The 23,254-nt window shown below is 53.0% G+C and overlaps 3 protein-coding genes across 13 annotated transcripts in view; 2 read left to right on the forward strand and 1 right to left on the reverse strand.

Annotated features, from left to right (window-relative positions):
- Window positions 1–41: 41 nt before the first annotated feature.
- LOC104654742 (myotubularin-related protein 9-like) lies at window positions 42–10,869 on the reverse strand. 8 transcript variants are annotated; one of them, XM_030913258.1, is made up of 6 exons: window positions 10,685–10,869; window positions 10,297–10,405; window positions 9,024–9,327; window positions 3,222–3,367; window positions 2,285–2,362; window positions 42–479 (listed from the first exon to the last, which is right to left on the reverse strand). In XM_030913258.1, the coding sequence occupies exons 1-3, from the start codon at window positions 10,867–10,869 to the stop codon at window positions 9,223–9,225; spliced, it is 399 nt and encodes a 132-aa protein (XP_030769118.1). In that variant the 3' UTR covers window positions 42–479; window positions 2,285–2,362; window positions 3,222–3,367; window positions 9,024–9,222. The 8 variants fall into 8 exon arrangements, 5 of the variants coding, with proteins under 5 accessions (XP_030769118.1, XP_030769116.1, XP_030769120.1 ...); XM_030913256.1 differs by having other exon boundaries at window positions 42–640; XR_004052191.1 differs by lacking the exons at window positions 10,297–10,405; window positions 10,685–10,869 and adding an exon at window positions 2,974–3,084 and having other exon boundaries at window positions 9,024–9,944.
- Window positions 10,870–17,373: 6,504 nt separating this feature from the next.
- Window positions 17,374–19,800, forward strand: FAM167B (family with sequence similarity 167 member B). Of its 3 annotated transcripts, none has more exons than XM_030941693.1 (3): window positions 17,374–17,492; window positions 18,026–18,324; window positions 19,310–19,800. In XM_030941693.1, exons 2-3 carry the CDS (start codon window positions 18,064–18,066, stop codon window positions 19,538–19,540), a joined length of 492 nt encoding a protein of 163 aa, XP_030797553.1. In that variant the 5' UTR covers window positions 17,374–17,492; window positions 18,026–18,063; the 3' UTR covers window positions 19,541–19,800. The 3 variants fall into 3 exon arrangements, with proteins under 3 accessions (XP_030797553.1, XP_030797554.1, XP_010352338.1); XM_030941694.1 differs by having other exon boundaries at window positions 17,386–17,492; window positions 18,009–18,324; XM_010354036.2 differs by lacking the exon at window positions 17,374–17,492 and having other exon boundaries at window positions 17,858–18,324; window positions 19,310–19,796.
- Window positions 19,801–21,095: 1,295 nt separating this feature from the next.
- Window positions 21,096–23,254, forward strand: part of LCK (LCK proto-oncogene, Src family tyrosine kinase) — a 34,244-nt gene continuing 32,085 nt past the window's right edge. Inside the window, exon 1 of one of the 2 annotated variants that reach the window (XM_030912927.1) lies at window positions 21,096–21,730. In XM_030912927.1, coding sequence (XP_030768787.1) covers window positions 21,589–21,730 — 142 coding nt within the window. In that variant the 5' untranslated portion in view covers window positions 21,096–21,588. Of the gene's footprint in view, window positions 21,731–22,014; window positions 22,151–23,254 lie in introns of those variants that run through there. The other variant, XM_010354047.2, reaches the window with a different exon arrangement.

Raw genomic sequence — 23,254 nt, forward strand, 5'->3', positions numbered from 1 at the left:
TTTGGACACCTCAAACTTAAGACCATCCATACTTTTGGCCAGCCTGGGTTGCAGGCATCCTCTTCCAAGGTGTAAAGGTCCTAAGGGGCCTGCAGAGGTTTCAGGAACATCTCGGTTGCTGTCCAAGGAGCCAGTGCTTAGGGTGGGGGCTAAAGTAGTTGGCTGGGAGGCTTCTGTCTTCTCCCTTCCTGTCACTATTTGCCACACTCTTCCCCCATGCGGCTTCTGCAGGCTCAGGTGAGTGGGTCCAGCGAAGAAACAGGCCCAAGGAGGAGGAAGACAGGTCAGGACGCTGAGCGGAGGGATAATCCCCCGTGGAGAAGGTGTGGGGCTCACCTTGCCCAGCCGCAGGCTCTGGGGCTCCACAGATGGCCAAGGGATTGAGGATGTAGAGTGGGTTCCGGAATCTTTGTTGCTCTTTTGGCTGGCTGAACCAAGACCACAGGGAGTGTGTCTGAGTCCTTACTTCACACGGGCATCTGCAGAAAGGCAGGGAGTAAGTTTCCAGTCCCAGGTGTGCCCTCTGGGAGTCTGGGTGGGCAGCCCTGGTTAGTAGGGTGACAGCCACTTTGGAGCAGTGATAACCTCTCCTTTTCTCCTTTTTCTTGCAAACATTGCCAGTCAGATCTTGTACTGGGCACTAGAATAAAAGAGGAACAAGACAAAGTCCTACTTCTTAAGGAGTTCTATTTAAAGGGAGAAACCAATTTAGTTTTGCCTCAGTGTCAGAGAAGGCTAATTAAGAATGTGATGTTTGAGCTGAGTCTCAACAGACCTAGCATACCCACTGTGCAAAGCAACAGCCAACACTTGGGGAGAACGGCAGGAGCCAAAGAAAGAAGGCGGGAAAGGCCCACTGTGAATATTGATAGGCCTGGACCCAGGAGCTTTTGAAAGAAAACTGATAACAATGAAGATGCAGAGAAGAGCGAGGCAGCTGCTGGAGAATCCAGATGGAAGAGACCAGTGTGGATGAAGACAGTGTGGATGAAGATGGGGAGGGCCTTCTGGCAAGGGAGGACCAAACTCAGACAATTTTAGGAGAAAGACTAAAGATGAAGGATGGGGGAGAGGGAGGTAAATAGAGATGATCCAAGACTAGTGGGGTTAGTGAAGCAGGATGGGGTATGGAGGAAGACTGAGCAACAGAATATAATTGAATCTGGTCTTCACCCTGGAAAGGAGTGAACCCTCCCTCCCTGCATCTCAGTCTCATAAGACAGCTGGCATCTGGGGCTGATTGGGAGCATATGCAACAAGCCAACCAAATAATAAAGATACCACTTCTTTTATTTATTTGTTTATTTATTTAATGGAGTCCCACTCTGTTGCCTAGGCTGGAACGCAGTGGCATGATCTTGGCTCACTGCAACCTCTGCTTCCCAGGTGCAAGCAATTCTGCCTCAGCTTCCTGAGTAGCTGGGATTACAGGCGTGTGCCACCACGCTCGGGTAATTTTTTTTTTTTTTTTTTTTTTTTGAGACGGAATATTGCTCTGTTGCCCAGGCTGGAGTGCAGTGGCATGATCTTGGCTCACTGCAACCTCTGACTCCCAGGTTCAAGTGATTCTCCTGCCTCAGCCTCCTGAGTAGCTGGGACTTCAGGCAGGTGCCAACATGCCTGGCTAATTTTTTGTATTTTTAGTAAAGACAGGGTTTCACCATGTTAGCTAGGGTGGTCTCGATCTCCTGACCTCGTGATCCACCCGCCTCAGCCTCCCAAAGTGCAGGGATCACAGGTGTGAGCCACCGTGCCCGGCCTAAGTTTTTGTATTTTTAGTAGAGACGGAGTTTCACCATGTTGGCCAGGCTGGTGTCAAACTCCTGACCTCAGGTGACCCACCTGCCTCAGCCTCCCAAAGTGCTGGGATTACAGGCATGAGCCACCGCACCTGGCCAGATTATGGCTACTTTTATCACCTTCATGCTACTGATGAGATTGAGACTCAGACAGGTTTGCTATGAACACCCAGCAGGTGAGTGGTGAAACTGGAATTTGAGCCCAAATTATTAGACTCTGCTTTCAACCTCCATTCTATTGCTTTGAAAGAATCAACCTGGCAAAGTGGTAGAGAGCCCCAGAAACTATTTTTGCAGCAAATTTCCCTTGTAATCCTTGTTTTCAAGGCGGGGGTTCATTTGCAATTGGCTATAGACAGAGTAGGTATGTCTAAATGGTTGGCCTTAGACTTATTTATCTCTGGGTTTGCAGACGTTAGGAGGAAGTATGAGATTTGGAGACAAGGGCAAGGAGAACACTCAGTTTTCCTAAAAGACAAACTCACTTGAATTTGGGAAAGATGGCTCCTAAGGAAGTAAACGGCTGGCCGGGCACGGTGGCTCACGCCTGGTGTGTGGATCACCTGAGGTCAGAAGTTTGAGATCAGACTGGCCAATATGGTGAAACTCCATCTCTATTAAAAGTATAAAAATTAGCCAGACGTGGTGGCGCACGCCTGTAATCCCAGCCACCCAGGGGTCTGAGGCTGGAGAATAGCTTGAACCAGGGAGGCAAAGGTTGCAGTGAGCCCAGATCGCGCCACTGCACTCCAGACCAGGCGACAGAGCGAGACTTCATCTCAAACAAAAAAAAGGAAGGAAGGTGCTGATGGCACAGGTACCCAACCCCTTCCTGTGCCTGCCCCTAACCCACCTCAGCACCTGCTCAACTCACCTCTTCTTTTCGCTGTTGCAGAGGAAGGTGCCAAAAGGGGAGGCATAGGCGTGCCCAAATAGCGCCAACAGTAGCCCTTCCCCAAACTCCAATGACAGTGGGAACTGGCGGCCCAGCTGCCACACAGTCCAGGAAGGAGAGAAAGGTGGGTGCCTCATGCTTGGGGTGGGCATGGGAGAAGGCTGAGTGGGCACAGCACAGTTGGAAGGGGTGGCCGGCCTGGGGAGTGGGCAGAGCAATGGGCACGAGGAAGCAAGGTTTCTGGATGGAGGGTAAGGCTGGGGTTGGGTGGTCGCTTACTTTCCTGGATCCACTCCCACTCCACCAGTTCCTGGAATTCAGTCATGGTTTTGCTCAAGGGGTCCAGGATGAGTTGGGCCAGTGAAGTCACAAGCAGGGTGCTGTCTGTGCCTTCAGCCCCATGTACCAGGCCAGGAATAGAATGGACCCAGTTCTAGGCTATATTTGCTTACTGAATCACAGTTTTGCATTCAGGGGTTGAGAGCCCTGCCCATCCCACCCTATTCTCTGTGTCAAGGGGGCCTTACCTCTCCATGCCCTGGGCTGCCAGGCAGGCAGTGCTCAGTGCCTCCTTTACATGTTACAGCCAGCAGTAGCCATCCAGCAGACTCAGCCAGTTGTCCATGCTCTGCTCCGAGTCCCCACAGGCCTCCACCAGGCGCACGAAGCTCTCCTGCAGGGGAGAGCTTGGCAAGTGCTCAAGACCAATGAGGGAGACACAGAATCCTATAAAGAGCCTATCTGATAAAAGGGACATAGAGCCCCTTAGGGATTCCAGTCTCACAGCACATACAACCCACAGAGGAGCTCCTAATCTTTGAGACAGGGTCTCATTCTGTCCATGAAATAGTTTCTTTTTTTTTTTGAGACGGAGTCTCACTCTGTCTCCAGGCTGGAGTGCAGTGGTGCAATCTCAGCTCACTGCAACCTCCGCCTCCCGGGTTTAAGCGATTCTTCTGCCTTACCCTCCCAAGTAGCTGGGACTACAGGTGCACGCCACCATGCCCAGCTAGTTTTTGCATTTTTAGGTTTCACCATGTTGGCCAGAATGGTCTCGAACTCCTGACCTTGTGATCCGCCCACCTCAGCCTCCCAAAGTGCTGGGATTACAGGCATGAGCCACCGTGTCTGGCCTAAAATGGTTTCTTAGCATTGAGGATTCCTCAGTCTGATGGGAGAGACTCAAGACCCTTTGAGAAAGCACCTGGGAAGGGGTCACATAGCCCTCTGGGGAAAAATAGAATGTCCTGGGAAACCACCAATTTGCTGGAAGTATCACAACACCCTTGATGTACCACAGTCTGATGGGAGCAACATAGCACTCCCTAGAGAGCCCCAGGCTGACAAGAAAAACACAATTATCTCGGAATTCTGAATCTGCTCCTACCTCCCAGAAACTGCTCTGTTCAAAGTCACCAGTGACCTCCTGCCAGAAAATCTAACAGAGACTTCTCAGATATGTTTAAAAGCCTTCAGTGGCTGCCCACCACCTTGAGGATAAAGTCTGGGCTCATCTGTAGCCTCATCTGTACTCCCATTTCATACTCGACACTCCCACCATATCGAAGGACATTAGTCGACCCCATCCATGGTTTCACTTTCTGAGGTTTCAGTTACCCATGGTCAACTGTGGCCTGAAAATATTAAATGGAAAATTCCAGAAATAAACAATTCATAAGTTTTAAATTGTAAGCCCTTCTGAATGTTGTGATGAAATCTCGAGTCACCTTGCTGTGTCCCGCTGGATGGGAGTTATCCCTTTGTCCAGCATATCCATGCTGCACACACTCCCTGTCCGTTAGTTACTTAGTAGCTGTCTTGGTTATCAGAGTGACTGTGGCATTACTGCAGTGGGCTTGTGTTCAAGGTCAATAGGAGCCTAAGGCTGCATTACAAGGCCTATGTCATTCACCACATCTCATCACATGGCATTTAAGCATCTCACATCGTCACAAGAAGGGTGAGTATAATACAATAAGGTATTTTGAGAAAGAGATCACATTCATATAACCTTTTTTTTTTTTGAGACGGCGTCTCACTCTGTCACCCAGGCTGGAGTGCAGTGGCACGATCTCAGCTCACTGCAAGCTCCGCCTCTCGAGTTTACGCCATTCTCCCGCCTCAGCCTCCCGAGTAGCTGGGACTACAGGCGCCCACCACCACGCCCAGCTAGTTTTTTTTTTGTATTTTTTTTAGTAGAGCCGGGGTTTCACCGTGTTAGCCAGGATGATCTTGATCTCTTGACCTCGTGATCCGCCCGTCTTGGCCTCCCAAAGTGCTGGGATTACAGGCTTGAGCCACCGCGCCCGGCTAACCTTTTTTTTTTTTTTTGAGATGGAATCTCACTCTGTCACCCAGGCTGGAGTGCAGTGGTGCGATCTCAGCTCACTGCAACCTCTGCCTCCTGGGTTCAAGCGATTCTCCTGCCTCAGCCTCCTGAGTAGCTGGGACTACAGGCGTCCATCACCACACCTGGCTAATTTTTTTTGTACTTTTAGTAGAGGCAGGGTTTCACCGTGTTAACCAGGATGATCTCGATCTCCTGACCTTGTGATCTGCCCACCTTGGCCTCCCAAAGTGCTGGGATTACCCACCACGCCCGGCCTCATACAACCTTTTTTTTTTTTTGGAATTTTGCTCTTGTTGCCCAGGCGGGAGTGTAATGGCGGGATCTTGGCTCACTGCAACCTCCACCTCCTGGTTTCAAGCTATTCTCCTGCCTCAGCCTCCCGAATAGCTGGGATTATAGGCCCATGGCACCACGCCTAGCTAATTTTTTATATTTTTAGTAGAAGTGGGGTTTTATCATGTTAGCCAGGCTGATCTTGAACTCCTGACCTCAGGTGATCCGCCCGCCTTGGCCTCCTAAAGTGCCAGGATTACAGGCGTGAGCCACTGCGCCCGGCCTTTTTGTTTTGTTTTGTTTTGTTTTTGTTTTTTTAGACAAGGTCTCATTCTGTCAGCCAGCCTCAAGTGCAGTGGTGTGATCATAGTTCACTGCAACCTCTACCTCCCAGGGCTCAAGTGATCTCCCACCTCAGCCTGTTGAGTAGCTGGGGCTACAGGTGAACTCCACCATGCCTGGCTAATTTTGAGACAGGATCTTTTTTTTTTTTTTTTTTTTGAGACGGAGTCTTGCTCTGTCGCCCAGGCTGGAGTGCAGTGGTGCAATCTCCGCTCACTGCAAGCTTCTCCACCTCCCGGATTAACGCCATTCTCCTGCCTCAGCCTCCCTAGAAGCTGGGACTACAGGCACCCACCACCATGCCTGGCTAGAGACAGGGTTTCACTGTGTTTGCCAGGATGGTCTCGATCTCCTGACCTCGTGATCTGCCCGCCTTGGCCTCCCAAAGTGCTGGGATTACAGGCGTGATCCATCGTGCCCGGCTGAGACAGGATCTTGTTCTCACCCAGGCTGGAGTGGAGTGACACGATTACAGCTCACTGCAACCTCCACCTCCGAGGCTCAAGCCATCCACCTTAGCCTCTTGAGTAGCTGGAACTACAGGTGTGCACCACCACACATAGCTAATTTTTTTTTTTTTTTTTGAGATGGAGTTTCATTCTTGTTACCTAGACTGGAGTGCAATGGCGCTATCTCTCTGCAACCTGTAGACTGCAACCTGTCTTTTAGGTTCAAACAATTCTCCTGCCTCAGCCTCCCGAGTAGCTGGGATTACGGGCATGTGCCACCATGCCCAGCTAATTTTGTATTTTTAGTAGAGACAGGGTTTTTCCATGTTGGTCAGGCTGGTCTCGAACTCCTGATCTCAGGTGATCTGCCCGCCTCAGCCTCCCAAAATGCTGAGATTACAGGTATGAGCCACCACACCTGGCCAATTTTTGTATTTTGTATAGAGATAGTGTCTCCCTGTGTTGCCCAGGCTGGTCTTAAACTCCTGAGCTCAAGCAATCCACCCTCCTCGGCCTGCCAAAGTGCTGGGATTACAGGCATAAGTCACCATGCCCAGCCACAATCTTCTAAATCACCAAAAATACCTATCTTTTACCTCAGCACCCGACCTATACAACTTTTATTACAGCATATTGTAATTGTTCTATTTTATTATTATTGTGTGCTTACTACATAAATTAAACTTGGCTGGATGCAGTGGCTCACGCCTGTAATCCTAGTACTTTGGAAGGCTGAAGCAGGTGGATTGCCCGAGCTCAGGAGTTCAAGACTACCCTGAGCGACATGATGAAACCCCATCTCTGCTAAAATACAAAAAAAAAAAAAAAAAAAAAAAAAAAGGCCAGGCGCAGTGGCTCACGCCTGCAATCCCAACACTTTGGGAGGCCAAGATGGGCAGACCACTTGAGGTCAGGAGTTCCAGACCAGCCTGGTCAACATTGCGAAACCCCATCTCTACTAAAAATACAAAAATTAGCCAGGCCTGGTGGCACGTGCCTGTAGTCCCAGCTACTCAGGAGGCTGAGGCAGGAGAATCACTTGAACCCAGGAAATGGAGGTTACAGTGAGCCAAGATCGTACCACTCCACTCCAGCCTGGGCAACAGAGAGAGATTCCATCTCTCTCTGTAAATAATAATAATATAATAAAATAATAATAATAAAATACAAAAAAAATTAGCCAGGCATAGTGGCAGGCTCCTGTAGTCCCAGCTACTTGGGAGGCTGAGGTATGAGAATTGCTTGAATCTGGGAGGCAGAGATGGCAGGGAGCTGAGATTGCACCATCGCACTCCAGCCTGGGCAACAGAGTGAGACTCTGTCTTAAAAAATAATAATAATGGCCGGGTGCGGTGGCTCACGCCTGTAATCCCAGCACTTTGGGAGGCCGAGGTGGGTGGATCACGAGGTCAGGAGATCGAGACCATCCTGGCTAACCCGGTGAAACCCTGTCTCTACTAAAAAAATAAAAATAAAAATAAAAAAAATTAGCCAGGTGTGGTGGTGGGCGCCTGTAATCCCAGCTACACAGGAGGCTGAGGCAGGAGAATGGCGTGAACCCGGGGGGCAGAGCTTGCAGTGAGCCGAGATCGCGCCATTGCACTCCAGCCTGGGTGACAGAGTGAGACTCCGTCTCAAATAATAATAATAATAATAATAATAATAATAATAATAATAAAATAAAAGAAATACAAAAAAGAAAATTAGCCAGGCGTGGTGGCACATGCCTGTAGTTCCAGCTACTTGGGAGGCTGAGGTGGGAGAGTCATTTGAACCCAGGAAATGGAGGTTGCAGAGAGCCAAGATCGCGCTACTGCACTCCAGCCTGGGTAACAGAGTGAGACTCCATCTTAAAAAATAATTATTATGATAAAATAAAATAAGATAAAAAAATTAGCTGGGCATGGTGGCAGGTGCCTGTAATCCCGGCTATTTGGGAGGCTGAGGCAGGAGAATCACTTGAACCTGGGAGGTGGAGGTTGCAGTGAGCCAAGATAGCGCCATTGCACTCCAGCCTGGGCAACAGAGCGAGACTCTGTCTCAATAAAATAAAATAAATAAAAATAATAAAATGAATTAAACTTTTTCATAGGTATGGAAAAACATAGTGTCTGTAGGGTTTGGTGCTATCTGAGGCTTCAGGCATTCACTGGGGATCTTGGAACATACTTCCCGAGGAGAAGGGGGAACTACTGTACTTGGCAGTTCCCCAAACAGGACAAATGACCAGGCTGTCTCTGCACCTGGACACTTGCAATTCCCTCCATGCAGGGTCTGTCTTTCTTCTTCTGGCTCACTCCTCCATTTTTGGGACTCAGCTAAAGCATCCTATTCTCAGGGAAACCTCTGATTACCTGAAGTGGGCGGAGTAAGAGAGGGGCACCTCCTCTGCCCTGCTGCTCATCTCAGGGGAGCCTGATTGTCCATTCTCTGCTGAGCTCTGTCATGTCTGAGCTGGCCGCTGTGGCAGCCCCTGTTGCTCAGTGCTGGGTAAATAAATGAATACACAGAGCTTTGTATTTTGGATAGGGAAGCAGTCTACTCTCCTCAAAACACAAAACTCCTTCAGGACCTCTTCTTGGCACTGCCGTCACCTGGAGACAGAGGGCACAGATCCCATCTGTGCAGGTGCAGCCCTCAGGGAGGGGGTGCGTGTGTGCAGGGAGGTTGTTCCGGGAAGACAAATTTCAGTTTAATGTAAAGAGGTGCTTTTTCTTCCCAGGCAAAGCTGGGGTGCCTAGAGAGTAAGGAGCTCTCTCAGTGCTGGTGTGCAAGTCGATGACACCAGGAAAGGCTTGAGTCTTCGGGGTTCCTGGAGGACCCCCACCCCCACCCCAACACACACTGACACACACGTACATTCACAGAGCCCTACAGGAGAGGGCCTGCCTGGTAGAGGGTGGGAGGCTCCTTACCTCTCCAGGGACCCGTGTAACCGTTACCACCCAGGGTAAGCGGCCTTGGCCTCCGTGCCTCCGCCAGTGATGTGGGCCTGTTTCGCTGCCTGGGCCGAGAGTGTGTCCATGATGAAGCCCCGCGCCCAAGGACGAGCCCCTGCCAGCACAGTTCGCAGCAGCTCCTGGTCCTTCTCGCAGCGCCGCTTCTGGGGAACGGTCAGGGGCTGGCTGGAGCGTAGCAGAACCTGCGGACCGGACTCAGCTCTGGAAGTGACGCCCCCAGCCTTAGAGGGCCCCTAGGCCAGGTCTGCACACCGACAGGCTGGAGTAGAGAGACCAGGGCGAACTCAGGAGGCTTCGGACCAGTCTGCGGGTGTTGTGGCCAAAGTGGTTAGGGACCCTATGAATAGACCGTGGGCGGGTCCTGGCTTGACAAAGAAGGGACTAAGCTTCGCGAGGCCCATAACCGTCAGGGGCGGGGCCAGAGAAAGGTGATACCCTCCCATGCGAAAAGGCGGGAGAGGGGCGGGACCACAATGGAGCAGGAGTTGGGGCAGCTGCCAGGCCGCGAATTGGCCGGGCCAAAAAGAAAAGGCCCAGAAACGACACGGCCACCTAGGGGCGGAGCGTGGGAAGGGCGCGCTCACGGTGCCACTGGGAGCAGGGGGTAGCTGAGCACCGGGAAGCGACCTCCCTGACCGAAGCGGGCGCTGCGCGCCAGGGCATCATCGTCCACCACGTGTGGCACGATCACGGCACGGGGGTATCTGGGGCACAAGCTGAAGTCCCCGTTCACCTCGCTCAGCCGCCACGCGTTGGTCTGCGGCTCAGGGAGGAGAGAGGCCAGGTCTAGGGCACCCAGGGAGTGCCCTGTCCCCGCGTCTCTTCCAGGCCCGGCGCTTCCACCTCACTGGGCCCCCACGACCGCCCCACTTCGCGAGCTACTCTCTCGTAGTAGCGTTCGGGCGGAAGGAAGTGCCAGGAGTCGCCCAATCTCAGGCCCTTGGGACGGTAGAACAAAGGGAAGGAGGTGATGACGGATTCCAGGGAGGACAGCGCCCGGAGAAGGAAGTCAGGGGCTCTGGGGAGAGTCGGAATCGTCTCGCCCGCGCCCTTTCCAGCCCCTCAGCCCTGTAGCTGCAGCTTCGGCCTCTCTAAGTACCCCAGACCACCCTGCATTCGCCTGCCATTTAGCTGCGGCTGCGGGGCCTCTTTGAACAGCAGCACCTTTTTCTTCCCCTCTACGCGAGACAGGGATAGCTTAAAGGGCTTGGGCGCGCCCTCGCCACACCTCGATGGAGGGGGCGATGTCCAGCGTTGCTTCCGCGCCCTCTATTTCCAGCTGCAGCACTCGCAGGTCCTTACAGCGCAGGGTGATGGTGCCCGAGTCACTCGCCACCCTGGGGAGGGACGGGCCCAGGCTTAGTGTCCCTCGCTAAGGAGGGGATGATGTCCTCCTGCGTAACGCAGGGTGATGGTGCCCTCCTGCGTAACGCCCCATCCGGGAAACTCGTTGCCCCTCTCTGGGACTCGTCCTTTCCCAGGAGAGGGGCAACGAGTTTCCCGGATTGGGCGTTACGCAGGTGGGCGCCATCTCCGACTGCGCCGGTCGTGACCCCTACCCCGCTAAGCCGCGCGCTCCCCAACTCCGGGGACCCCCACTCCCCGCCACGTCTCACTGCTTCTCGAAGAAGTCGACGCTGCGCAGCAGCAGCAGCCACAGGTCCAGAGAGGACGCGGGCCCTGGCGACAGCAGCAGGTGGTAGACAGTGACGCACAGCGAGCCGCGAAGCGGGAGCGTCTCCGGGCCCCGTGGAAACTCCGCTTGGGTCCAGCCCGTGTGGATCAGCTCCGAAAACTCCATTCTGCCAGTGAGAGACCCGGGGCCCAGCAGAAGGCCAGACTCTGAGAGTGTCAGGAGGGGCAGGCTGGAGCTGCCAGCGCAGCCGGCGACGCCATCTGGACAGCTGTTAAGGAGGTCACTCAGAGGAAAGGATCACAGTTTCGCAGGAATTTCCCCTCATATTGCCAATATCTCTTAGCGAGGTCCCTGGCCAGAGACTGTTATAAGCAAATCTCCATTTCATCATCTGTGAAATGGGGAGATTAATCTTGCCTAAAGTCCTTAACCCTATGCCTGGGTTGCAGGAGACACTCAATATTTTTGTATTTTTGTTTTTTTAAGCCCTGAGGTGCTAACACTACTGCTAACTTTAAAAAGAAAGAAAGACCTGGCGCAGTGGCTCAGGTCGGGAGCGGTGGCTCACGCCTGTAATCCTAGCACTTTGGGAGTCCAAGGCGACCGGATCACTAGAGGTCAGGAGATCGAGACCATCCTGGCTAACATGGTGAAACCCTGTCTCTGCTAAAAATACACACACACACACACAAATTAGCCGGGCGTGGTGGCTGGGGCCTGTAGTCCCAGCTACTCAGGAGGCTGAGGCAAGAGAATGGCCTGAAGCCGGGAGGCGGAGCTTGCAGTGAGCCGATATGGCACCACTGCACTCCAGCCTGGGAGACAGAGCCAGACTCCGTCTCAAAAAAAAAAAAGAAGAAGAAGGAAAAGAAAAAAGGGCCCGGCGCAGTGGCTCACGCCTGTAATCCCAACACTTCGGGAGACCAAGGTGGGGCGGATCACCTGAGGTCAGGAGTTCGACAACAGCCTAGCTAACATGGTGAAACCCTGTTTCTACTAAAAATACAAAAAATTGGCCAGGTGTGGTGGTTCACACCTGCAATCCCAGCACTTTGGGAGGCCAAGGCGGGCGGATCACGAGGTCAGGAGATCAAGACCATCGTGGCCAACATAATGAAACCCCGTCTTTACTAAAAAATACAAAAATAACTGGGCATGGTGGCTCACGCCTGTAATCCCAGCTACTCAGGAGGCTGAGGCAGAAGAATCGCTGGAACCCAGGAGAGGGAGGTTGCAGTGAGCCGAGATAGCGCCATTGCACTCCAGCCTGGGCAACAAGAGCAAAACTCTGTCAAAAACAAAAGAAAAGAAAGGAAGGAAGGAGGGAGGGAGGGAGGGAGGGAGGGAGGGAGGGAGGAAGGAAGGAAGGAAGGAAGGAAGGAAGGAAGGAAGGAAGGAAGGAAGGAAGGAAGGAAGGAAGGATCTCTTCCCCCGTACCCTGGTGGAAGGGCTGGAAAGTGGGTTTGAAACTGGGAACTGCCTACTTCCTCCCATACATAAGAAACTTGGGTTGGGGAAACCCTTTGGTCCACCTTAAATGCTTGCAGCTGTGTAGCTGGTGCCCTTACCCCACCTTGCAGCTGGAAGTCCCTGCCTGAGGGCACCCTCTGTGCAACCCACTTCTGGCTAAGTCCAGACCTCAAGAACCCCATCCGCTATCATGCCACCTTTTCAGCAAGTGTATATTGCCAGTACAGTGAGCTAGCTGGGTCTTGTGTTTGGTGCTGGGGCCCAAGGATGACTGGGGAAGGTTCTGTTCACAGGGTTTTCAGTCTGGCAAGAGACACAATTAAGCTGGTAAAGTTGCAGGAAGAGAGCTGAGCCAGTTTCCCACAGAACCCATCTATTGATCCATCCACCTTCTTTTTCTTTTTTCTTTTGTAAATGTTTTTGTGGAGATGGTGGTCTCCCTGTTTTGCCCAGGCTGGTCTTCAACTCCAAGCCTCAAGCAATGCTCCTGCCTTGTGGCCTCCCAAAGTGCTGGGATTACAGGCATGAGCCACCATACCCAGCCTCTTTTATTCATCTTCTTTCCCTCCCTCCCTCCCTCCCTCCCTCTCTTCCTCTCTTTCTCTCCTTCTTTCTTTTTAACTAAGAATAAAGGAGGCCGGGCGCGGTGGTTCACGCCTGTAATCCCAGCACTTTGGGAGGCCGAGACGGGCGGATCACGTGGTCAAGAGATCAAGACCATCCTGGCTAACACGGTGAAACCCCGTCTCTACTAAAAATACAAAAAAAAATTAGCCTGGCGTGGTGGCAGGCGCCTGTAGTCCCAGCTACTTGGGAGGTTGAGGCAGGAGAATGGCATGAACCCAGGAGGCGGAGCTTGCAGTGAGCTTGCAGTAAGATTGTGCCACTGCACTCCAGCCTTTGTGACAGAGCAAGATGCTGTCTCAAAAGAAAAAAGAAAAAAAAGGCTGGGCATGGTGGCTCACGCCTGTAATCCCAGCACTTTGGAGGCCAAGGAGGGCGGATCACGAGGTAAGGAGTTCAAGACCAGCATGACCAGGCCGGGCGCGGTGGCTCAAGCCTGTAATCCCAGCACTTTGGGAGGTCGAGACGGGCGGATCACAAGGTCAGGAGATCGAGACCATCTTGGCTAACAGGTGAAACCCCGTCTCTACTAAAAACTACAAAAAACTAGCCGGGCGAGGTGGCGGCGCCTGTAGTCCCAGCTACCCGGGAGGCTGAGACAGGAGAATGGCGTGAACCCGGGAGGCGGAGCTTGCAGTGAGCTGAGATCCGGCCACAGCACTCCAGCCTGGGTGACAGAGTGAGACTCCGTTTCATAAAAAAAAAAAAAAAAAAAAAAACATGGTGAAACCCCATCTCTACTAAAGAATACAAAAATTAGCCGAGTGTGGTGGCACACGCCTGTAATCCTAGCTACTCAGGAGGCTGAGGCAGGAGAATCACTTGAACCCAGGAGGCGGAGGTTGCAGTTAGCCAAGATTGCACCACTGCACCACTGCACTCCAGCCTGGGTGACAGACTGAGACTCTGTCTCAAAAAAAAAAAAAAAAAGAAAAAAGAATAGGCCAGGGCAGTGGCTCACGCCTGTAATCCCAGCACTTTGGGAGGCTGAGGCGGGGAGATCACTTCAGGTCAGAAGTTCGAAACCAGCCTGGCCAACATGGTGAAACCCTGTCTCTACCAAAATACACAAAAATTAGTGGTGGCAGGCAACTTAATCCCAGCTCCTTGGGAGGCAGAGGCAGGAGAATCGTTTGAACCCGGGAAGCGGAGGTTGCAGAGAGCTGAGATTGAGCCATTGCACTCAAACCTGGGGGATAAGGGCAAGACTTCTCCCAAAAAAGAAAAAAAAAAAAGAAAAGAAAAAGAAAAATAGAGGCGGGCACAATGGCTCACGCCTGTAATCCCAGCACTTTAGGAGGCCGAGGCGGGTGGATCACGAGGTCAGGAGATCAAGACCATCCTGGCTAACACAGTGAAACCCCCTCTACTAAAAATACAAAAAATTAGCCGGGTGTGGTGGCGGGCGCCTGTAGTTCCAGCTACTTCGGAGGCTGAGGCAGGAGAATGGCGTGAACCCGGGAGTCAGAGCTTGCAGTGAGCTGAGATCATGCCATTGCACTCCAGCCTGGGCAACAGAGCGAGTCTCAAAAAAAAAAAAAAGACAAAAAAAGGAAAAAGAAAAAAAGAATAAAGGAATAAAACAATGGTACTTCATAGGCAGAGAAGCCTTTTTTTTTTTTTTTTGAGACAGGTCTGCCTCTGTCACCCAGGCTGGAGTGTAGTGATGTGATCAGAGTTCACTGCAGCAGCTTTGCCCTTCTGGGCTCAAGCAATCCTCCCATTGCTTGATGGTCTTGATCTGACCTCATGATCCGCCCACCTCGGCCTCCCAAAGTGCTGGGATTACAGGTGTGAGCCACCGTGCCAGGCCAATTTTGTATTTTTAGTAGAGACAGAGTTTCTCCATGATGGTCAGGCTTATCTCGAATTCCCAATCTCAAGTGATCTGCCCGCCTCAGCCTCCCAAAGTGCTGGGATTACAGGCCTGAGCCACTGTGGCCAGGCTCTATTATTATTATTATTATTATTATTTTTTTTTTTGAAACGGAGTCTTGCTCTGTCTCCCAGGCTGGAGTGCAGTGGCACGATCTCAGCTCACTGCAAGCTCCGCCTCCTGGGTTCACACCATTCTCCTGCCTCAGCCTCCCCAGTAGCCGGGACTACAGGCGCCCGCCACTGCGCCCGGCTAATTTTTTGTATTTTTAGTAGAGACGGGGTCTCACCGTGTTAGCCAGGATGGTCTCGATCTCCTGACCTTGTGATCTGCCTGCCTCAGCCTCCCAAAGTGCTGGGATTACAGGCGTGATATTGTTATTATTATTATTTTATTTATTTATTTATTTGAGATGGAGTCTCACTCTGTCACTCAGGCTGGAGAACAGTGGCACAATCTCGGTTCACTGCAACCTCTGCTTTCTGGGTTCAGGTGATTCTCTCACAGCCTCCTGAGTAGCTGGGACTACAGGTGCACACCACCATCCCCGACTACTTCTTGTATTTTTAGTGGAGATAGGGTTTCGCCATATTGGCCAGGCTGGTCTCGAACTCCTGACCTTGTGATCTGCCTGCCTTGGCCTCCCAAAGTGCTGGGATTACAGGCGTGAGCCACTGCGCCTGGCCGAGTTCAAAACCATTATGAGCAACAGAGGAAGACCTCATCGCTATCAAAAATTAAAAAAAAAAAAAAATTAGCTGGGTGTGGGGTCTTGGCCCTGTAAGTCCCAGCTACTGAGGAGGTGAAGCAAGATAATCACCTGAGTCCAAGAGTTCGAGGTTGCAGTGAGCCATAATCCCGCCACTGCACTCTAGCCTGGCAACAAAGCAAGACCCAGTCTCAAAAAAAAAAAAAGTCCAAATTGTAAACTTCCAGACCAGCAGCATCAGCTGGGATGGAAATTTGGTAGAAATGCAGATTACCAGGTCCCACCCCATACATACTGAATCTGAAACTCTGGGTGGTGGGGCCTAGCAATCTTAGCAAGCTTTCTAGGTGATTCTGATGCATACCAAAGTTTGTGAACGACTAGAAGGTATACAAACAGAGAAAACTATGCTGTTAGAATGAGAGTGGTGTTACCTTTGGAGATTAGTGACAGGCCAGGAGCACACGGGAAGCTAACAGCCCTTCCTGGGTGCTGGCAACACTCTGTTGCTTGATCTGGGGGCTGGTTACATGGATGTATTCACTTCGGGAGAATTCATCGAGCCATACATTTATTTATTTATTTACTTATTTTTTGAGATAGAGTTTTGCTCTTTTTGCCCAGGCAATGGCGTGATCTTGGCTCACTGCAACCTCCCCCTCCCGGGCTCCATTGATTCTCCTGCCTCACCCTTCTGGGTAGCTGGGATTACAGGCGTGCACCACCACGCCCAGCTCATTTTGTATTTTTAGTAGAGATAGGGTTTCATCATGTTGGCCAGGCTGGTTTTAAACTCCTGACCTCAGGTGATCTGCCTGCCTCGGCCTCCCAAAATGTTGGGATTACAGGCGTGAGCCACCATGTTTCCATGCATTTATGATATGTACAATTTTTCTGTGTGTATGCTATGCTTCTTTTTTTTTTTTTTGAGACAGAGTCTGGCTCTGCCGCCCAGGCTGGAGTGCCGTGGCCGGATCTCAGCTCACTGCAAGCTCCGCCTCCCAGGTTTAACGCCATTCTCCTGCCTCCGCTTCCCAAGTAGCTGGGACTACAGGCGCCCGCCTCGTCGCCCGGCTAGTTTTTTGTATTCTTTAGTAGAGACGGGGGTTTCACCGTATTAGCCAGGGTGGTCTCGATCTCCTGACCTTGTGATCCGCCCGTCTTGGCCTCCCAAAGTGGTAGGATTACAGGCTTGAGCCACTGCGCCCGGCCGCTTCTTTTCTTTCTTTCTCTCTCTCTCTTTCTTTCCTTCCTTCTTTCTTTTTTTTTTTTTTTTGAGACGGAGTCTCGCTCTGTCGCCCAGGCTGGAGTGCAGTGGCCAGATCTCAGCTCACTGCAAGCTCCGCCTCCCGGGTTTACACCATTCTCCTGCCTCAGCCTCCCGAGTAGCTGGGACTACAGGCGCCCACCACCTTGCCCAGCTAGTTTTTTTTGTATTTTTTTAGTAGAGACTGGGTTTCACCGTGTTAGCCAGGATGGTCTCGATCTCCTGACCTCATGATCCGCCCGCCTTGGCCTCCCAAAGTGCTGGGATTACAGGTTTGAGCCACCACGCCTGGCCTTCCTCCCCTTCCCTCCCCTCCCCTCCCCTCCCCTCTCCTCTCCTCTTTCCTCTCTCCTCTCCTTTCCTTTCCTTTGACAGAATCTTGCTCTGTCACCCAGGCTGGAATGCAATGGCTTGATCTCAGCTCACTGCAACCTCTGCCTCCCGAGTTTAGGCGATTCTCTTGCCTCAGTCTCCCAAGTAGCTGGGACTATAGACACATGCTACCACACTCGGCTAATTTTTTGTATTTTTAGTAGAGACGGGGTTTCACCGTGTTAGCCAGGATGGTTTCAATCTCCTGACCTCTTGATCCGCCCACCTCGGCTTCCCAAAGTGCAGGGATTACAGGCATAAGCCACTGCAGCCATCCTTCTGTGTGTACGTTATGTTTCAAAACAAAATTTAAAAAAGGGAACTGCTCTGGTTGAAGCCCTGGGAGGGGCAGGGAGAGGGAAGGCAAAGAGCCCATCCACAGCTCTGCTCTTCTCCTGCAGGCAGCCCTTGAGGACTCCTTAGAGTATTAGCCTGAAATCCTTCATCTGTCCCAACAGAGCTCTGAGAAGGTCAGTAACTTGCCCAAGGTTCTGCAGAGCCAGCACTAGAACCCAGGTCTCCTGACTCCCAGGCCAGGGCCCTGGAGGCTAGTCCTTTCCTGAAGGGCTGGTGTCACGAGTAAGGACAAGGGGTGGCTAGGCAGCCTCCTCCCGGATCTCAGCTCCCTTAACTTGGGTCTTGGGAGGAGGGCCAAGACTCTGGTATGAATGATGCTTTTCTCATCCTGGAGCAACTTCCTTTCTGGGAACTGGGTGTCTCCTTCTGGGCAAAGACAATAAAATTCATCCAAAAGGCCAGAGGAGCAGGGTTCCTCTGGCCCCCACCCAGATGGGCATCACGTGGCTCTCAAGTTAGCAGTCCAGGAAAATTCCAGCCCTTGCATACTTGGCCTCACACAACCATCTGCTCACTCACCTTGGCACACTCAGCCCCCCAACCCACCTTCAACATTGACCACTGCACACTCCCTGGCACGCTCTTCTCACCCTCAGCTTCTACTACCTCTCCCTGGGCAATATTGCCAGCCTTTCCCTAATTCCAGAGCTGCAGCCCTGCCCTGCCACTCACCTCAAACCTGCCATGTCCCTGGGGCTACTGAAATTCCAGGCAGTGGGTGAAGAGGACGAGGAGGATGAGGAGGGGGAGAGCCTGAACTCTGTGAAGGCACTGACAGCCAAGCTACAGCTGCAGACTCGGCGGCCCTCATATCTGGAGTGGACAGCCCAGGTCCAGAGCCAGGCCTGGCGCAGGGCCCAAGCCAAACCTGGACCAGGGGGACCTGGGGACATCTGTGGTTTCGACTCAATGGACTCCGCCCTTGAGTGGCTCCGACAGGAGCTGGTGAGTCTGGTGGGGTGGGCAGCTTTGCACAGGGCCTCAGGCTGGTCCTCCTCAGGGCCCAAGACCACAGGCATGGGGCAGTTACTGGAGGCAACTCCGGTGTCCTGGGCTGAGGAGCTGGGAATGGACTTGTCCAGTGTTGTATTCGGGGAGTCTTGCTGAAGAAGGACTCCATCCAATGTACTGACCTTGTGCTTCTATTGCTTAGGGGACAGAACACTGGCGTTGGGGAGTGTGGGGCACCATTATAAATAGGGAAAGACACAGCTTCCCCTACTCTGGGACTTTCTATGGCCCAAAGATACAGCGAAGTACAAAAGGAGGCACTGGCCATGCTGCAGGCAGATTCTGAAGAGATGAAGTTTCAGTAGGTGGCTCCCAACTCAACATGTGCAGATATAAAGATACCCAGCTGGGCTCCAACGCAGAGATTCCGCTTAGTTGATCTGGGATGGGGTCCAGGCAGTTGGATTTGTTTAATAATAACTCCTGGCTGGGCGTGGTGGCTCATGCCTGTGATCCCAGCACTTTGGGAGGCCAAGGCGGGCGGATCATGATGAGGTCAGGAGATTGAGACCATCCTGGCTAACAAGGTGAAACCCCATCTCTACCGAAAATACAAAAAATTAGCCAGGCGTGGTGGCGGGCACCTGTAGTCACAGCTACTCGGGAGGCTGAGGCAGGAGAATGGCGTGAACCCGGGAGGGAGTTTGCAGTGAGCCGAGATCGTGCCACTGCACTCCAGCCTGGGCGACAGAGCGAGACTCCGTCTCCAACAAATAAACAAACAAAAAAACAAAGACTCCTTAGCTAGGTTTGAGAACCACCAGGTGGAGCCAGATTGGGAGATGGAGAGAGATCAAGCTGAGGGGAGAGGGGGCTGGGGAGGACACAGCCAGTGCAAAGGCCCGGCGTTGCCAGGAAGGGAGAAAGGGAGAGCGACCGAGGGCCTGTCCGGCAGGCTCACGCTCCCTCTCGGCCGCAGCGGGAGATGCAGGCGCAGGACCGGCAGTTGGCAGGGCAGCTGCTGCGGCTGCGGGCCCAGCTCCACCAGTTGAAGATGGACCAAGCCTGTCACCTGCACCAGGAGCTGCTGGATGAGGCCGAGCTGGAGCTGGAGCTGGAGCCCGGGGCCGGCCTGGCCATGGCCCCGCTGCTGCGGCACCTGGGCCTCACGCGCATGAACATCAGCGCCCGGCGCTTCACCCTCTGCTGAGGAACACCTGTGCCCCTCTGACTCACCGCCCCCTCTCCCAATGCTGCTTCCCCTGCCTGTCTGGGAAGAGGAAAGGGAGGGGTGCCCCAGAGGCACCAGCTCCTGAAGGGGGAGGAGGAACATTCAGGTTTCTGAGAGCTGAATTCCAAGAGTGCAAAACCCCAGCATCCTGTTTCCTCTGCTGCCCCAGCTGGGAGGGGGAGGAGGAGGATCTCACACCCTCAAACTCCTCAATAAACGCCCTCTCTGGTTCCCATCAAGGTCTCTTGCAGTCGTTTATTCAGGCCCAAGGCCGTTATCTGAATGTCGCCTGTCACTGGGACCACCCTAGTTCACTGCAGGCCCATGGGAGGTGACTTAGGTAAATTGGGCTGCTGAAGAATACAGAATCTGGGAGACATAGGTTCAAAGCCAGCTACCCCATTTATTTCTTTTTGTTGTTATTTCTTCTTCTCCTTCTTCTTCTTTGAGACGGAGTCTCGCTCTGTCACCCAGGCTGGAGTGCAGTAGTGCGATCTCGGCTCACTGCAACCTCTGCCTCCCGGGATCAAGTGATTCTCCTGCCTCAGCCTCCCAAGTAGCTGGGATTACAGGCGGCCACCACCACACCTGGCTAATTTCATTTTATTTTCTTTTCTTTCTTTTCTTTTCTTTCTTTTCTCTTCTTTCTTTTCCTTCTCTTCTCTCATCTTATCTTCTCTTTTCCTTTCTTGAGATGCAATTTCACTCTTTCACCCAGGCTGGAGCGCAGTGGCGCGATCTTGGCTCACGGCAACCTCCGCCTTCCGATTTCAAGCGATTCTCCTGCCTCAGCCTCCTGAGTAGCTGGGATTATAGGCACCCGCCACCATGCCTGGCTAATTTTTGTATTTTTAATAGAGACAGGGTTTCGCCATGTTGGCCAGACTGGTCTCGAACTCCTGACCTCGTGATCCACTTGCCTGGGCCTCCCGAAGTGCTAGGATTACAGGCCTGAGCCACCGTTTATTTCTATTAGACCCTGAGGAGCTCCCTTAACCCCTGAGTCTGTTTCCTCACCTTCACAATGGAGGTGCTGATTCTCACTCCACAGGCAGTGGATGTGCCTTAAGGGAAATAGTGCACAGTGAGCACTCAGTGAATGTGAACTATTACTCCCAGCTGCTGTCTTTCTACTCTGTGCTGAGACCGGGAGATGGACTGTGAAGTGTTCAGGCTTACATTGCAACTGAGTCTGGGCCCTGCACCTGGAGCTCGAACTCTAGGCTCTGTGTCACTGTGAAGGTTTTTCAACTTTGTCTCTCTCAGCCTTTGTTTCTGTGTTACCCTCTTTGTCTGACTTTCCAACTCAGGCTTCCTCTTCCCCCGACCCATTTCCTGCCCCCCTTCTCTCCGCAGCTGAGGTGCACACAGCATCGCTTCCACCTCACAAACCCCAACAATGCTCTGTGGGTTCCCCTCCCCCCACCAGCTCACTCAGGCAGTGACGCATGTGCACTTTCCTCCTGCGGGGGTCAAGGCCGGGTTCTTGGACCTGATGCGGCTACCTGGCGTTCCTCATATCACTGGTGACCTGGCTCTCAGCTAATAATGGGCGCCCCCTCAGCCTGGCCCCAGGGGAAATGGAAATTCTTTGCCTGCCTGCTGCTCGTGAGGATCTTCTTGCCTCCTGCTTATAATAGAAAGTCCTGACTGTCTGTGGCCTGCACCTGGGGGCCTGAGCGGCCCTGTTTGCTCTGTCATCCACCTGTTGCAGGAGATAGTGCCAAGCCCTCCACCTCTGCCATGGGCTGTGACCTTGCCTCTACCTGAATTCAGAGTGTTGTCCTACTCTGCGACCATGATTAGTGGGTGTTGTCCTGGCCTCTGCCTACAGCAGGGGCCGTTACGATGCCCTCTTGAAGACATGAGGTTGTCCTGTCTGCCTCCTGAAACAGGCTGTTTTCCAGCATTCTGTCTGTAAGAGGGATGGCAGCCGACCATTCACCTACCCTTGACTATAATACAGCCACTGTCCCATGCTCCGAGATGATGTGGGTATTGTTCTCTTGGCCTGACCTGACTGTAACATGCGTGGCCTGCTCACCAGCTATTTAACGGGGATATTGTCCCCCTCCGCTGACTCTGAAGGATGCTACCTTTGCTGCCAGACAGAAACAAAAGGGTCTCTCAGCTGCAACGGTGGTGCTGCGGTGCTGCTTGCCTCTCACCGTAAGCTGAGTGTGTGTCTGCTTGCCCCCTGCTCCCTGGGCCCAAAGGCTGCCCTTGAATCTCTTGCCCAGATGCACCCTGGAGGGCAGAAGGGAGGGTCTATCAGACTTTAAACCAACCAGTGTCACCCCGGGACAGTAGGAGAAGTAGGGCCTGGCCTGGAGATGTAGGGGACCCCCAGGGGCTGAGAGGCGGGGGTCTATGGTGGCAGGAAGCTTAGGGTGCTAGAGGGTTGTGGTTGGGCTGCTGGGGCCCGGTTGGCTGCGGAGCCCTCAGGAGGAGGCAGGAAGTCAGGGTGGGACGTGGGCGCGGGGAGACAGGTGGTGGCTACGACGGTGAAGGGAGCTGAGACTGTCCAGGCAGCCAACTTAGGCCAGGAGGACCATGTGAATGGGACCAAAGGGCTCCCGGGCTGGGCAGGTAAGGAGCGCTGGTACTGGGGGCGCAGGTACTAGGGTGAGAGGCCTGATAGCAGACGGCTGCGGTTATGCGGGCCCAGGCTCCCTAGGGACACAGCAGCCCTTTGTGGCTGGGGGGAGAAGATCCTCGCTCAAGGTCAGGTGGGAGGCAGGCAGTGTCGCTGGGTTGCCTCTTTCCTGCGAAGCTGGTGGCGCTTGCCTCTGTCGTGCTGTCCACCAGCAGCCCCACCTCACTGGGACCATGTTTCCTGGAGACCAGGCACATGGACAGTCAGGTGTTAAAAAGGCTTCCAGAAACCACCAAATCCAGTCCCTCATGCCATGAGGATGAGGCTCCTGAGGCCCAGAGATAACAAGGCACTCACTGCCCATGGTTTCTCAGCAAGGCCGTGGCAGGGCTGGGCCTCAGGAGAGAGTGATGGCCGAGGCTGTGACCACCCCGCCTGGAGCAGGGTGATGGACAGGTTGGACTCAGAGGACCCAGGAATCCTTCTGGTTTCTGGGACAGATCCCAGTGACAAGAATCTCCTGAGAGAGAGAGAGAGAGAGAGAGAGGTCACCCAGGGCATCCAGATGGACATGCGAGGAGTGATTTTATCCTCAGCGATCGAGAGAAGAGTCTCCTGATGGGCGTGGACTAATATGTGTGGGGGTGTCCATCATCCGGGATGGAGCTCCAGGGTGGATGGACATATCTGATCTGAGTCTGGGAGGTTGGAAGTGAAAGAGAATGATGGGAGAAAGGAAGAGGAAGTACTATTTTTATCCCAGACAGGGGTGCAGTTGGCCCTGGGTGAGGAAGCACTGAACTCCCATCTGGAAAGTCACCGTTCCTGCCCCTGCCAAGCGTCACAGCAGGATGTCCTCCCCTCGCCCCTGGCTCCCTCCGGCTTCAGCCCTGCCTGTGTAGGGCCAGTTGGTTTTGCTGATTCCTGCTTCAAACCCCAGGGAGGTGGAGAGAGATTGGGGAGGCATAGTTGCTACCTGCTCACTTCCTCACTTTTTAACTCTGAGCCTTAATTTTTTTGGGGAGTCCCCACTCAGCCAGATTTCCAGGTTTCCCCTGCTTCGTTGGAGTTTTTCTTGACACACACTTTCCGCCTAG

The sequence above is a fragment of the Rhinopithecus roxellana genome, chromosome 12 (genome assembly GCF_007565055.1).
Source record: "Rhinopithecus roxellana isolate Shanxi Qingling chromosome 12, ASM756505v1, whole genome shotgun sequence".
Taxonomy (NCBI): Eukaryota; Metazoa; Chordata; class Mammalia; order Primates; family Cercopithecidae; genus Rhinopithecus; species Rhinopithecus roxellana.

Excerpts from the sequence above, each read along its gene's own strand:
- LOC104654742 (XM_030913260.1), bottom strand. The coding sequence starts at position 10,869 with ATGGAGTTTTCGGAGCTGATCCACACGGGCTGGACCCAAGCGGAGTTT. Across the intron at positions 10,406-10,684 it reads GTCGACTTCTTCGAGAAGCA|GGTGGCGAGTGACTCGGGCA; the intron begins GTGAGACGTGGC and ends GTCCCTCCCCAG. Across the intron at positions 9,328-10,296 it reads ACATCGCCCCCTCCATCGAG|CCTGTCGGTGTGCAGACCTG; the intron begins GTGTGGCGAGGG and ends TCTCTACTCCAG.
- FAM167B (XM_030941693.1), top strand. The coding sequence starts at position 18,064 with ATGTCCCTGGGGCTACTGAAATTCCAGGCAGTGGGTGAAGAGGACGAG. Across the intron at positions 18,325-19,309 it reads AGTGGCTCCGACAGGAGCTG|CGGGAGATGCAGGCGCAGGA; the intron begins GTGAGTCTGGTG and ends TCTCGGCCGCAG.